Raw genomic sequence first — 16,332 nt, forward strand, 5'->3', positions numbered from 1 at the left:
TGCCCTCCGCGCCCGCTTCTGGCTTCCATCGCCCGGGTTGGGATTGATAAATGGCCACGCTAACATTCTAATAGAATCATGACCTTGTCCTCGTGGCTGCCAATAGTTTCTTTTCTTCTTCTTCTTCTTTTGGATATAAAAGCAAATGCATAAAATAAAGACAGAGACGGGGTATGAGTTACGACCGGTGATGTACTCGTTGCAAGTCATTGAATGCTGTTCTAGTGGCTTACACAGCCATAATAATAGCCTGAGCTTTGTCCTAAAACAAAATATTCTGAAATTAGGTGAGTTCATGGTTTACCATCTTACATAGCCCGACAACCCAAGGGGGAAAACAGAGACATGTTTGGCGACCTCCCCGCATGCAATACAATAAACCATCACTCATAGTCTGTAATAATAAATATCTACATAATTTTCAAATGTTATAATGATATAGTGACGTATGCTAGCTACCATGTTTATTGGGCGGACTTTTATTTTTAAAAAATATCGATGTGTGTATCAAAAAAAAAAAATATATCGATGTGAGCTACGCCTTGCAAAGTTGAACAAAACCTCTCTCGAGTGCAAGAATGAGGAGATCTAGTGGTCCGATGCTAGATCGGACGAGCAAACACAAATGTTATCGATAAATAACAGTCTCCGACCAAGTAGAGAGAGTGGGAATGCATGTTGAATGGCGTGCCTTTCGCGCATATATTTTGGCATTTAGCTCAAACTCGAAGAGCCTTATTCATTCACGAGTGCATCTTCATATTTTTCTTTTTCCTTGTTCGTCTGGCACGTATCAAGTCCATTTCCAAATCTCTATAACTGCTCGCATATTATACAGATGCATGCTACATGACGAGAGAGAGAAAGATAGAAAATATAAGTTTTTTTTCTAGTTTCTACTCCCTACCCTTTCTTCGCCCATAGGGGAACATGCATTGCACGATACCTTGTGATTTTGGGTGGGGGGTAAATATCCCATATGATTTTTCCAATATAAAAAACACGAGACGAGCCAAGAGAATTTGTGTCTTTCTTGGTGTCACCGTTTTGGCATTATTGCTGGGACGGGGTGCTCCCGGTCTTGTTAAGCTTGGGGGGAGGCCACTAATAAATTGCACCTATTCCTTCCTGGACCACGTAACAGTGACTGTTTTTAAAGACTTGAAGGCTTATATTCAACTTCATGAGTGGCTCAGGAATAATGTACGGGAATCCTCTTCTCCCGAGGGAAAGTATTCTTTTTTCTTCTTTTAAAAAAAAATCTCCCTCGTTCGAGCGGCTCGGCCGCGGTAATACCCCAATAATGCCTTGGGATTTACCGCTGGTAGTTTGGCGGGGTTTGTTGGGTATTTCCTTTTCTCCCAAAGCGACACAAATACTCTTGGGAGTGCGAGACCCTCGGGCAGACAGCCTTAATATTTTATTTATAGTATATACGTAGAACATATATATATATATATATATGTACATTATAAAATTAACCTATCTCGCCCCAAGATCAAGACTAGCTCCAACAGATAAGCTCAGTTGGGTCATAACCATTTCCTTCATCTATGCTATAAAAAAAAAGAAATCAAGCTCGGAAGTGGAGAATAAGTCATGTGCTGAATATTTGTTAGCCTGACCTCGGTATAAGTCGACATCATGTTAACCTTAGTAATGTCCGAAGTAAATACCTTGGTTTCGTCTAGGTGCCGGTTAGATCCAAACAAGCAATAGAGAAGAGCCATGTATCTTCAATTTAAAGCCTATTTAAGAACGTGTTCTTGCGACGATTACTGTGCGATTGGAACGGTTGCCACCAAGTGCGCAATATAGGATCCATTACCCAACAATTATTGTGCATTTCATTATTCTTGATAACAGACACCAACCCTACTCTATATAAAGAGAAGATCGGAGGACCTTCGGATATATTTTTCTCACTATTCTCTCTTCTGAAACTCTGCATCTCTCTCAAAGTCTTTCTGTTCTATGGAATTCAGTTGATTTAAGCATCGGAGGGTTTTCTACTGGATAAGCTCCAGCAAGAAATCTTTTTCTGTTTTCAACCTATATTGTATGGGTTAAAAATAGAACAAGTAACATCGGATATGGATTAAGTCAGATATCTATCAACCTAAATCCAACCTATTTATTAAACAGATCTACGCTTCATTGTCTTATTAAACGGGTAATCCAAACTGCATATAACAGGTTGAATTAAGTTAAATGGGTTAAGCGTTGCCATGTTAGTAGTCATCAAAGAAGATGCAACTGTAAAGTGGTGACATTGGGTTGGAGACAAGTTTCTCTTTCTGATGCAGCTTTTATGCCATTGCTATCAAATGGATGGGTTCGTTTAATAAGTTAAAGAGAAACCTTTTTAGAAGTACCCAAAGGTATGAGGCGTTTTTGATGTCTTATGTTGCTCATTAAATTTGGTTGGAGAGGAGCGAACATATCTTCTATTTGATGAGAGTTGTTTCTCTAACCCAGTAATTTATTTGCATAAATACTTTAAAGCGACCTCTGATAGCAGGAAAAATTTGTGGCCATTATTCTGCAAATTTTGCATCTCTGATTTATTTTTCTTGAGAGTCGCTATCCTAGGCCCATTTTGATAGTAATGTTCTAACTAAAGACGGGTTCGAAAGGGCAGTTTTGTTATTAGAAGTTTAGATGATGCATTTGTGGCGGTAGGTGGTATTAAACACTTTGACACCACGATATTAGTGGCGATGAAAATACCTGAAGGCATCCCAAATTATTCTTGAAAGGGATTCATGGATAGTGATTGGATGGTTATCAGACCATCCAAGTTCTGGAACTTCCCATCCATCGCTATAAGATAACAGGGGGTTGGCTTCAGCTCTAATTTATTATGAGGCGATACATATTTTTAGTAAAAATTGGCACCACAACTAATTGGATGGCAATATGTATGGCAAATCAATAATATTGATTCTATCTTGTGAGCTGCTATAATTTTTTATATATATATTATTTTCTAATTTATATGGACGTGTTTTTTTGGAGATTAGTACAAATAAAATCTGATTTTATCAAAAAGAAAAAGATGCAATTGCCCAGATTATCGACAGGGCGCTGGCAGCATGCTTAGCTCCACCAACTGGCGCAAGCTAATTACGACCATATGGATCTGGATATCCGGACCCTGATGTTCATTGAATCAAAATGAGCTCGTGCATTTTCAAAATAATCCTTTTGATAGTCGCATGAGAAGCGAGAGTGCAGGGGACCCAAGCACAAACAGGAGCGGCACCGGTGATACCTTCCCAAGAGGACAGCCAAAACGGAGCCAGCCACAAGGGGACGTGGTCCAAGCACATTATTATTTTCAGGCTTGTCCCATGGATGGCCGAATGCGTCCAAGGAGGGTTGATCTAAACTGTCCGTCCGGTTGCCGGACACCAGAGCTTCATCGGATGGGAGTCACAAATTACCTTGGTACCAGCCATCTTTCCTTCTCCGGACCTCAGCCACTTCCATATGTATAAATTTCACTTTTGTTACTGCCTTTTCAGCCTAGCTAGCAGTTCTGTTGTGGAGTTCCCAAGGAAGGGGGTATCTTTGCTTGCTGGAGCGAGCATCTCCCGTGCTCCCATGACAAGAAAAAGATTAAAAATTAAAAAAAAAAAAAAGGCCCGGGGAGGGGCAGATGGCGGTGGCAGCCTGTTTGTACCGTTTGCTGGACTGTTTTTTTTTTTGGTACATCGGTTTTGCTGGACTAATTAAAAGCCCACCGGCGGGAGGATTTTTCTAGGGTTCAGGGCTCTCGTGGTTGGTTTAATTTCCAAAAACCCATCCCTTCGCCCATCTGGGGATTTGGCGGTATATTTTCAACAATTTGTCGCCCCGTTGTATCTTAATAAATTCCACGATGAGAGCTGGTGGAGACGGATCCCACACTGTTTTTTTTGGTTGTGCTCACGTGAGAGAAATCTCTCTCCAAGATGATGCATTCAGCCCCAGCAGATATCAGAGACCCACCCTAAGCGGAAGTCCGGTTCGAGGGGATCGGAACATCGCAGCAGCACGGTGGATAGGGGATGGATGCTATGTGCCTGCGTCTTGTTGGTGGTGTCAAGATAACATGTGCAGACGGGACCCACACCATAAGGGGGTGGGCTGGGGGGGTCGCCGTCCGGAGCTCGGAAACCAACAGAGGCGGCGACAAAAAGCCAACCACGTGACCGGCTCCCCAGAGCTTTACAGCTTTACCATACGACACTCCTTTCGCTGCTGCTGCAGCATCACTTCACGAAGGCTGCGGTGCGGTCACCTCCGGTGGGAGAGGAGATGCATTACGATGAACCGGAATTACAGAGCGGCGGCCATTTTCATATGATACCAGAAGGAAAAGAGAAAAATGAAAAAAAATCTACACAATGAGTGTCTTTCGTTGCTCCACGCCTCCACCTTTTTTTTATTTATTTTTAACCAGGTGTGGATGATGCACTACATCTTGCTTACGCGCACATTGTATTGTAATTGGGTGCGGGCAAGGCATTACATCTTGCTATTACCTCAGCACACCCCACCTGTTCATATCTCTGCCAATTGTTTCATCTATTTACAAAGTAGCGCCATAGGAGATGACAAACAGCTTCGATTATCAACCCCAAAAAAAAAAAAAAAACGAAACAGTTGCCATTTAGAGGCAAGCGAGCAACATGATATTTCGCTCTCCCAGGCCCATGCTACTTGCTCTCTTTCTATATTTCCACATGTGATGATACATGTAATAATAGATCAAGAACAAAGGCAGATTATAAATTCTTCCACATTTCTAGTTAATCGCTCCATCTTTTAGCTGGTATCAAAAGAATCATCTCTTGTTTGTGGGAACTTGGAGAGGAGTCGAAGTGACGGTACCGGAAGTGATGGGACACCATACCGGCTGCCCTCAGTTTTTTTTTTTCAATAACAACAAAAAGCGGAATCACGAGAGCAATAAAATTCTAAGCTTTTCAATCTCGCCTTCTTTATAATTTTACAGCCCGTAATATGAGTTCTTTTCTTTTGTTTCTTTTGAAGCTGGGCAGCTTGCGCTCTGCTCTCTCTCTCTTTCTCTCTCTCTCTCTCTCTCGCATCTGCATCCGTGTCGCGTTTGGCAGTTAGCACTGTCCCTTCGCGTGTTTGGTTGCTGTGTCTCCCCTCCGGTTCTGTGTGTGTATGTGCCCGCAAAAGGACATCAGAATGGGAGCGTCTTTTCTTTCTCTTCTCAGTTGCTGGGACTCAGAGTGAGGAGGAGGAGGAGGAGGAGGACAAATCTGGCAGCAGCGGCGAGATTGTATTCGCCTATATCAATCGATCCCTGAGAGGACGCTGCTGGAGAGGAGCAGGAGTAGGAGGAGCAAAAGCAGAGGATTCCTTCCGATAAGAAATTTGTCTCTTTTGCCGGGGATGGCTGGAATTTGATTGTGTGTGTGTGTGTGTGTGTGAGTGAGTGAGAGAGAGTGAGAGAGAGAGAGAGAGAGAGAGAGAGGGGTTTTTGGCGCCTTATCTAGCTGCTTGCTGATCCGGGCCGTGGAATTTTCTCGTCCAGCGTTGGATTTTGCATCTGGGGGGCTTCTGTATGGAGCGTGGCTGGAAAGGTGGTTCCTTTTTTTCGCATCTGGCCTGAGGGAGAGAAGGATACCATCCCGGCTTCTGGGCCAAGGCAGTTTGGTCGGAAAGGTAGCTTTTAGCTGGCCGACTGAGGACTGATTCCGAGTTTGGAATTTGCCGGCGTTTCTCGGCCGAGTGCTCCTGTGGCGAGATGGTTTTCGGGTGCGGAGTTGGTGAGGGTGCGGAGGCCATGACAAATTGGCTGGAGGTATAAGGGAGAGGGAGAGGGAGGGAAATTGGAGTGGGGACAAAGCATGGCAAGGAGGGTTTTGGGCTTCCCTTTTTGGATGCTTGGCTTGCTGCTATGGGCATGGCCGGAACTGCCTGCTGCTACTCTTTCACCCTCTGGTATAAACTATGAAGGTCAGTGGATCTTAATTTTTCTTATCTTTCTCTCTCCTTTCTTCTTCTTTTTTTTTTTTTCAAGATTCTTAGCAGCTGGATATGCTTAATTCTTTGAGCTACTTATCCACCATCAGCGTTTTCTGATGTAAATTTGTTTCCTCTTCCTCTTGATCGTCCTCTGCTCCTTTTTCTTTGATTTGTTTGTAGTATGATTTTGGCGAACTGCAAGAGTTGTTCAAAGCAACCATCTTGCCTTGATGGTTCAATCTTTCAGCTTGTAGAGTGAAGAGATGATCTTTTCCTTCTTTTGCTTTGTATTTTACGGTTTTCTGTATATAGTCTGCGTCCATGGAGGGCATCTGCATTTCACGTATTATCCTACCTCGTCATCCTGAAGATAGATTCATTCATTCATTTATATATTTTCCCATATTCTACCCCAACTTCTGGTTGAATTTAAGTCGACATATGTTAGAATCTAAGAGCATAGGAGACATGCAATGCTTACCAAAAAAAATAATAACAATAATAATTAAAGGAATATCTGGAGTTCTCATCCCATATTGGCTCAGCATGCTAGCTTGGCAGATGTAGTATTAAGCATGCAAATTTCTGATCCAATACTATCTTTCAGTCAAGAGCTGCCCTTTGCAAGCTTCCACCTAGCTAAACTAAAACCTAGTTATCCTTTTCTGCCTTTTATTTTTTCTTAAAAAACATTGCCATCGGTGTTACTGGCATTCCTTCTTTATATCCAGATGCTCACTTCATGGTATTTCTTATGTACTTGAAAATATGAATTGGACTCTTCCATGGAACATTTAATCACTCATAGTTGCCTGCCTCATTTGAAGACAACCATAGCTTCATTTTGTGTCCAAGATTTTAGAGTACAAACTCATCTGATGAGAGACGACATTCAACCTCGACAAAACTTCCTAAACTTTCATTTTTCTGCTTTGCTGCTTTTCATCTTTTTTCCCTTTGGAGATTCAGATCATTACTCTTGCCTTTGAACAATAATAACTGTCAGGGCATGAAAACCATAAGTCCTTGGCATTTGATTTTGTCCTATAAATGCAGTTGTTGCGTTGATGGCCATAAAAATGGAACTTAATGACCCGTATAATGTCTTGGAGAATTGGGATATCAACTCAGTAGATCCATGTAGTTGGAGGATGGTTACCTGCTCAGCTGATGGATATGTCTCTGCGCTGTAAGACCCAAATGCCACTTTTTACAATATCTGACCGTTTTCATTAATAACATATCATTTAATAATTGCTTCTGTGTTCTCTTCTTTTTCTTTTTCTAATTAATCTTGCCAGCGGAATGCCCAGCCAAAGCTTGTCCGGGACTTTATCACCAGGGATTGGAAATCTTACAAATCTGCAGTCTGTGTAAGTGGGCAAACCTGCTCTAGATCTGAATACGGAATTTTAAACTGGACTGATCTTGACTCTTTTGTATAAACAATGATATTGATTATGATATAAAAGGCCCAATCATATAATGTAAGCCGTTGGGGAAAACATTCTCCTCATTCCAGAGTTGAAAGTTTAATATTCACAATTGCTGTTGAGATTTGTTAAATGCATTAGCTCATAGGTTTATGTAAAAAAAAATGAAAGGTGGCATTCGTTTCTACAGGCTTCTGCAGAACAATGTTATTTCTGGACCTATTCCTGCTGATATCACTAAGTTGGAGAAGCTCCAGACGCTGGATCTTTCTAACAATCAGTTCGATGGTGGAATACCAAGTTCATTGGGGGACCTAAAGAATCTGAATTATCTGTAAGATTTAGAAAATTTTTTTTATTGTTTTCCTAAATAAGTTAACTATTTACATTAGTAGAATGATCGTGCATTTTCTTGTTAATCTTGCGTACATGGAAGCTTACTCCTTTTTTAATCAGTTTTGTATTCTGATTTGAGTAAGTTAGGCGCCTGAACAACAACAGCTTTTCTGGACCTTGCCCTGATTCGTTGTCCAACATCAAAGGTCTCACTCTTTTGTATGTCCTTGTGTCCTCTAACTCTTCTTCCTATCCTCAAGTTATAAAGACATGTATATTTTCTCTGTTTTTCTCCTTCCTGGTTTAATTTGTGATATAATTATCACATTTGATTTTGTTTGTAGAGATCTTTCATATAACAATTTGAGTGGTTCCTTACCCAAGATATCTGCAAGAACTTTCAAGTAAGTTGTTCTTTTTCTCCCACTCCTTTTCTCATTTCATTGCTCCTAGTTTCACAGTTGCAAATTGAAACAATTATGGATCACTAAGCTGGTTGTTATTCTTGAAATTTCTGCCAGTGTTGTTGGAAATCCTTTGATATGTGGGTCAAACTCTAGAAGCAATTGCTCTTCTGTGTCTCTGGATCCACTTTCATATCCCCCAGATGATCTAAAGGGTATTGCATTTAAATTTCATTCAAATGCTATGGCTGATGGAGCATTTTTATCCTCCCATATAATGAGTTATCTGAAAACACTTCGGTAATTTCCTCCAATGATTACTCTAATTAATAGACATCTTGGGTTTCTCAGCTCAGTCACAACGTGGAGTGACAAGAAACCATCGGGTGGCTATTGCATTTGGTTCCAGTATTGGTTGTGTTACTTTAATAGCAATTGCTGCTGGCTTGCTTCTTGGTTGGCGTCGTAGACACAATCAACAGATTTTCTTTGATGTAAATGGTAAGTTTGATCCCAATTTGGAGTTCCGTTCATTTCTGCTTGCTAGTCATTTCTCTAAAAAGTTGTTTTCTTTTGACTCATATGCTTAGAGTAAACTCACTTACCATGTCAAGAGTTTGTATTCACATGTTACTCTGCAGTACCATAGTAATAATTGATGAGCTCTGAATCCTGTACATCATTCTTTAATGTTCTTTTTTTAAGTAAACATCGCCCAAAATGCAACCCGTCATATATCATGTCCTTGCTAATCTGAAGTCAACATGGTACACAAGCTATTGTAATGTGTTTACTGCTGATGCTTAGCATGCACCAGCACCAAAGGGTGCTTGACACTGCCTTTTTGCAACCCACATTCTGGGTAATGCTATGAGCACGTCCTCTCCTTTTCTCCTCTCCTCCTAATTTTATCTAGGTTACTTTCAATTGCTTCCTAATTGGGATGGACATTTTCTAAATACTCAAATGATATTTTTATTTGGTCTAAGTAAACCTGCCATCATAAACCAACGTAAGTTCATGCATTGGTTGTTTATTAAATTTCTAAAGATTTGTACTTCACAATTATAAAAAAGTTCAAGATAAATTTATATGAACTAGCAGAATATTGATTCAAACAAGCAATGGCAGATGAAATAAGCTTAAAAAATAATAATGTACAATGTGAATAGTTGAAAAAATCATACAATCACTTCATGATATTATACTTAAGGTCAAGCAGAAATGCATGGATGAGATGCAGTCACATAACGAACCAAATAGTTTTAAGCAAGCTGAGCACATGAATTAACCCCTATCCATCCTCCCACTCTATAACTAGAAGTGATAGATGTGCAGGATTAATAAGTTATATACAAAAAATATGCTATCAGTCCCAAAAAAAAGCTCATATTATTAGAACATGACTCAAGCATCTGGGACAGTTTTGCAGTGATCATCTACAGTCAGATAAGAAAAATGAGCAAACCCATGATGTTCTTATACAAGAGTGTTTACTTTGAGCAGGCGAACTATGTCCGCTTCAACATGCAAAGATGATAGAAACCAAGCTTAGTTACAACTGAATGCCCAACTCATATGCAATCTTATCTCTAACATATATTGAATTATTAGGGTTTCCGGTTCTTTTTCCTCAGAATATTCTTCAATTTGGCTGCAAATGAATCATCTTATCGAATTCATATTTTGGATGGAAGTGTCAGGAAGGGGCTATCCTTTAGAAAGAGACTAAAATGGAGGTCTCATTATGCTCTGTGGAATGTTCATTTACTTGTTCAATTGCCCACATTTTCATGTATGATCCAAGGTGGAATTATCATATAGTAGTGCGATGGTTTTATTTCTTATGACTGAGTGGTAGAAATATGTCATTCGAATTTGATGAAGTTTGAATTTCTGAATTCGTATATATATCTTGGTATTTATTCTGAACTAACTTGTTCTTTTCAGATCAATATGATCCAGAAATATGCTTGGGTCATTTGAAACGCTATTCCTTCAAGGAGCTTCGAGTAGCCACCAATAATTTCAATGCAAAAAATATTTTAGGAAAAGGGGGTTATGGTATTGTTTATAAAGGATGCTTGCGGGATGGCACAGTTGTTGCTGTTAAAAGGTTGAAAGATCACAATGCCATTGGTGGGGAAGTCCAGTTTCAAACTGAAGTTGAAATGATAAGCTTGGCCGTTCATCGGAATCTCCTTAGACTTTGTGGATTCTGCACAAAAGAGAATGAAAGACTACTTGTCTACCCTTACATGTCAAATGGAAGTGTTGCTTCTCAATTAAGAGGTGAGTGTACAAGTTAGAACAAGTGCATGGATATTCTGCTATTTGCATCAGAAAATTCTAACACAAGCACAGTAGGAATACCACAAAAACTGCATGAGATAGGTGTCAGTTAATTTTGTGATACAGGGAAAGCATCATCTTATTTTAGATTGGTTATGTCCTTGCTGGGCAAGTGTTTGGGTATGGTAACATGCAATGATTAGGTAACATGGCACATCAGCAAAAACAATGAAATATTCATAGTTATTTGTGTATGTTGGAGGCTTTTTCATCATTTACATGTAATGAGATAAACACATCTCTTTTTTGAAAGTTATGATATTAGCAAGAATCATGTTAATTATTTTGCAGTGGACCAGTTCTATGGTGTTCATTATGTTTCATGTGATATTTGGAGCATAGTTCACGATAAGAGTCATGATCAACTGCGATTCTGCCATTGTAGGCTTCTGAGTTAACAGCATTTTGATTGTCATGACATGCTGATTCCTTTATGTCTATTGGGAAACTTTTTAGCCTTATCCTATGTTTTCTCTATTGAAAACTTATAGGGAGCCATAACCTCTTCATTCCCCCTGGAGATAGAAACCACCAAGGTGAGGACCCATGCAGGTGTTTGTTTAGCCCCACATCAGTTATGCACTGAGTTGTCTTGGGTACATATAAGGGATTAAGGAACCAAATAACACCTTGTGGAGCCTTTTTAAGTGAGGTCTTGGCTTGTTACAGATGATATTAAAGGGGCGTGGCCCATGGCCCATGTGGATCAGGGAATACTATAGCGTTTTGTGGCTGATCATGGGCTGATCATAGTATTTGTGTTCGATTTTATTTGCATTTGGACCTTTAGCTTGGCAAGGATGTGAGGGCTTAAATAGGGCGAGTATGTGAGAACCCGTATCATGCTTGTATTTAATCCCACATCGATTATGCATTAAGTTGACCTTGGGTACATATACAGGGCTAAGAAATCCAAATAATATCTTCCAACTAACTTTTTTAGATGAGGTCCTAATCATTACAAACATTGTCGGAGCAGACCCGACGTATAACCCATGTAGATTAGGAGATATTGTAGCAGGGCCATTTTTAGGCTGACCATGAGCCCATCATAATATTTTTGATTGGATTTGAATCTTTCTTCATTAGGATGCCAGGGCTGAAACCAGGGAGTATGCGGGAGCCCGCGCTAGCATGTATTTAGTTCCATATAGTTTGTGCATTGGGGAGATTTTGGATACTTGTATAGAGCCAAAACATATAGGAGATGATTTTCCCTTTCCTTTGCAATTGTACTTTTCAAGAACATTTCATATCACCCCCCTTCTACTTTCTTTGAGCTGTCATTTTGCAATCGCTTTTGCCACTTGTTTTTGCTTTGCACTAGAATCATGAGAGCTACTGAAAACTATCATGCAGTTTAATATTAAGATAAATAAACTAATTTGCACAAACACGATTGGATCATCAAAGATTTAAACACTTGCTAGTTTACGGCAAGGTTGTGTCACACAAGAATTATAGTTTTGCTTATATCTTGTTCCTGTTATGTGGCAGAACACGTTAACGGTAGGCCAGTTTTAGACTGGTCAAGGCGAAAGATGATAGCTTTGGGGACAGCACGGGGATTATTGTACTTGCATGAACAGTGTGACCCAAAAATTATTCATCGTGATGTTAAAGCTGCTAATATTCTTCTCGATGAAGAATTTGAAGCTGTTGTTGGGGATTTTGGTTTGGCAAAGCTTTTGGATCATCGGGAATCACATGTTACAACAGCAGTGCGTGGTACAGTTGGGCATATAGCTCCAGAATATTTGTCAACGGGTCAGTCATCGGAGAAGACTGATGTCTTTGGCTTTGGCGTCCTGCTACTTGAGCTGATTACTGGTCAGAAGGCACTGGATTTTGGCCGGCTAGCAAACCAGAAAGGAGTAATGCTTGATTGGGTAAGCTCTCTGTTTCACTCTCTCTCATATATAGAAATGTAAGGGGCTTCATGAAGAGAACTTGACCGGGGATTTACTCTCAAATAATGAATGGATCACACTTGTGGGAGTTACTTGGATTCCTCTCTATTCTGTAGTATATGAGAGAGCTGCACGGTTTGCCAACCCCAACCCTTTAAGAAGGAAAAAGTGCAAGCATATTTTGCTCAATTTTAGAGCAATGGACAAGTGATGGACTGCAAAACCACTTAGAGACTGCCTCTTCCAATAATAAAATGGCGACTGAAAAGTTACCACGATCTTTTATGAAATGGAAAGAATAATCTTTGAAAAAATGGGGAGGGAAGGACAAGAAGAAAAGTCTCCTCTGCTATCTCTGGATTCTGGGCAATCTGTTTTGTGGTAGAGAGCAGCTGTACAAGGACTGGTAATACAATGCTAGTCATAGCAAGGGTGTAGTTAGCTAATGGCCACTTCTTATTTGCAGGTGAAGAAACTCCATCAAGAGAACAAGTTGAGCATGATGGTGGATAAGGACCTCAAGAACAACTATGACAGGGTTGAGCTGGAGGAGATGGTTCAGGTGGCTCTCCTCTGCACGCAATACCATCCATCCCACCGGCCCAAGATGTCAGAAGTGGTGAGAATGTTGGAAGGTGATGGTCTGGCAGAAAAGTGGGAGGCCTCACAGAAGATCGACGCGCCGAAGTCTCTTTCCTCGGAGCAGCCACCTCCAAGGTACTTGGACTTTGTAGAGGAGTCTTCGCTTGTTGTAGACGCAATCGAGCTTTCGGGCCCAAGATGACTTCAATAGATATTCAGTTGTACATGTCCGACTCTTGGAAGCTTGGGAATGAAGGTTGCTTGTTTTTTTTGGATGAGAGTGTCGGCTTGGTGTTTATAGCTGTCTGATTGCATGCAATATTCATTTGTACAAAAAGAAAGATTGTAGGAATGGCTAAAATTTTTCTACTGGAAGTTTCTCTGTTATTCTAGCATTTTAGAAGGGAGATCCTGGTAAATTTTTTGTCTACCTGAGCCTTAAGTGAGAAAGTATAGAAATTTATTGATGTCGGGCCTGCAAGGTTTAATGCACCCTTTCAGCTGATAGACTTGGTGCGCATTATGTTTCACTTCACCACAGCATGCGAAAGAGGTAAGTTGGATGCAGTTACAACAAAAGAAACGGAACGAAGTAATCCAAGTGTGCTATCTATCTGATAGGCAAAACCAATAGATGCAGAGCCAATCCGTCCGATGAGTTGATCTAAGGCGTGTTACGGTAGCTGATAAAAAACCAAAATTTCAAGAAATGCCTGCTCAACTCGAGTCTAGAACCCAAGGGTGCCTGCTACAATTTTGCTCCTCGAAGCCACTTTGATAGGCCACATTCTCAGTACGGCATGAAGCAGTTTGTTTTCAAGAAACAGCAAAACCTGAAATCTGAAAATAACATACGGTAGGCTTGCCTCTTAAGTCATAATCATCTCATACTTCACAAATAATATCTTGAAAAACCAACGAGCAACGACTAAGAAGAAAGCGGTTTCGGCGTTCTGCCAAAAGCACTAGGATGCAATGACATTTCACTGAGGTACCCAGGCCCCAGAGGATTATATACCTGTAAAGCTGTTTGGTTTTTCTACCTCCTACCACAATCTCACTCGAGGACTGAATTGTGCCATCAAATATTTTATTGAAACTTGACTCATAACGTATGCAGAATAGAGCTCCAAGTTGACATAACAAAAAGTTACCCTTGCTTAGTGTTTGCTGCCTTCTCCTTTCAACCGTCAGAGGGGGAGAGAGATGTGTGCCGAAGAGACTTGGTGGCATTGGCTCTTGCTTCGACTGTATGGAGAGGAGTGAAAAGTCTGGTAGCTAGGCTGCAGTAGATGCGTGGTCGTGTCACCATCGTTAGATTAGCCAAAAATAGGATCAGAAAGAAGATAATGAAAGTAGCCTGGTTCTAAATGCCTTGACTTTTAAGAACTTTTAGTACTGTCAATTTCTGTTTTAAGGAAGGAGAATAGGGTAGGATAAGTTGTAGCCAGAGTCATGATCAAAATATTTCTACTACTACTCTTATGGGTAAATTAAAGTCCTACTGGTAAACTACAAGCATGAAATTTAAAAATAAAGCAAAAGTATGTAAGTATAAAGATAAACTGATTTCATGGATATGTTGAAAGTGTCCTGTCTTTCAGATTATATCCATTTTATGATGTCATTCCATATTTGGCCTCCACTTTTCTTGACATTTTTGGCACCAATTGCCCTCCACTGCTCACATCCATCCTAACGGCTAGATCCAGTATTTTTTGTCAAATTGATAACCATATACTTGATCAGCCTTTATCCTATCACTGATCTTTCTAGCATGTTCCATTGTAGTTCATATTAGCCGTCTTCTTAAATTATTAGGCCTATGCCATAATACTTTCTAGATGACTCCGCCAACTTCTCCATGATGTTCATCACTCTGGCCTTAACTCTCATCAGAACCTTCAACTGAAGCTCTATTATACCAATCATGCTCTCACCCCACCATATGGCTGAGCGAGCACGTCTCTCGGGTGTCATCGTGGGTAAACACTTTGGGTTAAAAATGGTGCACTGTCCATATAATTTTCACAAAAGCATCTGAAAAATTAATTAGAGCATGTACAAAGTTGGCAACCCTAGTGGTTTCAAGTTGGTTGTGGGAAAATCTGCTAAAAGGATCCTGAATGAAATTTGACTACTTGCGGGTCCATAAGTCGCAGTTTTCAAATAAAGTTGGCAAAGCTTTGCTGAGGGGATATTTGACGTTGTTTCTGATTACAAAAAGAGGAGAAACTATGAAGCAACATTTTCTAGCTTTCCTAAAAATGCTTCTTTAACATTTTTCTGGTAAAAGCACTATCCATTGATGTTTCTAAGTATTTTTTGCTTGAAAAGTCACCAAAATACTTTGCAACGGTTTAGGATGCCATCCAACAAAAACTAGCTAGAAGATATTATTTGAGTTTTTTGGTTCTCTATAAATATTCAAGATCTATCTAATGCATAATTGATATAGACTAAATACATTAACCGTACGAATCTTCACACACACTCCTCGTTTAAGCCTGAGAGTTCTCATCGGGCTAAGAGTTCAAATCCATTCAAATCTAATCATAAGCACAACCGCAATCTCAATAGGCTTGTGCTGTAGTATCTTCTAATTCAGAGATCATAAGTTAGATCCACTTTGATACCATTTGTAACGATTCAGCATCTCACCCAAAAAAGCTATGTAGCATATATTATTTGGATTCTTTGGCCCTGTACAAATACCCAAGATCTACTCAAGATATAGCCGATGTGGGACCAAATTAAGGATATAAATAGGTCAGATTGACCTGCGACCCAACCTGCTTAGACCCAACCAAACCCATTTTGGAGGACCCGCGGGGTCGGGTCGGGTTCTAAAATGGGATCCGTTTAATTTTTTGGATTGGGTTTGAATTTACTCTAAATTCAGTAAATTTGGATAATTTTGGGTTTTCAATCCTACAACCCAATCCGATCTAAATCTGTACAAATTTTTGGGCCTGCGAGCATGCAAACAAATTTTGAAGCCATAGATGGGTTGACCCGACCCGAACCCGAATTTTTTGGATTGGGACCAAGTTATACATGGACCTAACCTGACCTAATCTTCTATTGGGTTAGGCCTGGATCTAAAATTAAGATCCAAAAAAGAAATCAAGTTGAGTCGGGATCACTCATGATTCGACCTGACCCATTTGCACCCCTAGACCAAGTACACTCCCTAACAGATCCTCGCAATATTTTTTAAACAATACCAAAAGTTATAGTTCATGAAAGGATTAAAAAATGATCCTAAATTGTCATTTAATCCCTACAAGAAAGAGCACCTAATTCTCGATGGCGTCTAGAAGAGGAATT

At 40.1% G+C, this 16,332-nt stretch overlaps 1 protein-coding gene across 1 annotated transcript; it reads left to right on the forward strand.

Moving 5' to 3' along the window:
- The first annotated feature begins 5,052 nt into the window (after nucleotides 1–5,052).
- Nucleotides 5,053–13,432, forward strand: LOC103723131 (protein NSP-INTERACTING KINASE 3). The gene is made up of 11 exons (XM_008813951.3): nucleotides 5,053–5,976; nucleotides 7,042–7,174; nucleotides 7,287–7,358; nucleotides 7,609–7,752; nucleotides 7,902–7,973; nucleotides 8,099–8,158; nucleotides 8,276–8,373; nucleotides 8,510–8,659; nucleotides 10,109–10,450; nucleotides 12,008–12,399; nucleotides 12,887–13,432. The coding sequence occupies exons 1-11, from the start codon at nucleotides 5,868–5,870 to the stop codon at nucleotides 13,202–13,204; spliced, it is 1,890 nt and encodes a 629-aa protein (XP_008812173.2). The 5' UTR covers nucleotides 5,053–5,867; the 3' UTR covers nucleotides 13,205–13,432.
- Nucleotides 13,433–16,332: the final 2,900 nt, after the last annotated feature.

This window comes from Phoenix dactylifera, chromosome 15, assembly GCF_009389715.1.
Source record: "Phoenix dactylifera cultivar Barhee BC4 chromosome 15, palm_55x_up_171113_PBpolish2nd_filt_p, whole genome shotgun sequence".
NCBI lineage: Eukaryota > Viridiplantae > Streptophyta > Magnoliopsida > Arecales > Arecaceae > Phoenix > Phoenix dactylifera.

What these genes read in the sequence shown, in the direction of transcription:
- LOC103723131 (XM_008813951.3), top strand. Translation starts at nt 5,868, where the DNA reads ATGGCAAGGAGGGTTTTGGGCTTCCCTTTTTGGATGCTTGGCTTGCTG. An exon ending in GATGGATATGTCTCTGCGCT is followed by an intron (nt 7,175 to 7,286) that starts GTAAGACCCAAA and finishes TAATCTTGCCAG; the next exon opens with CGGAATGCCCAGCCAAAGCT. An exon ending in ATATCTGCAAGAACTTTCAA is followed by an intron (nt 8,159 to 8,275) that starts GTAAGTTGTTCT and finishes AATTTCTGCCAG; the next exon opens with TGTTGTTGGAAATCCTTTGA.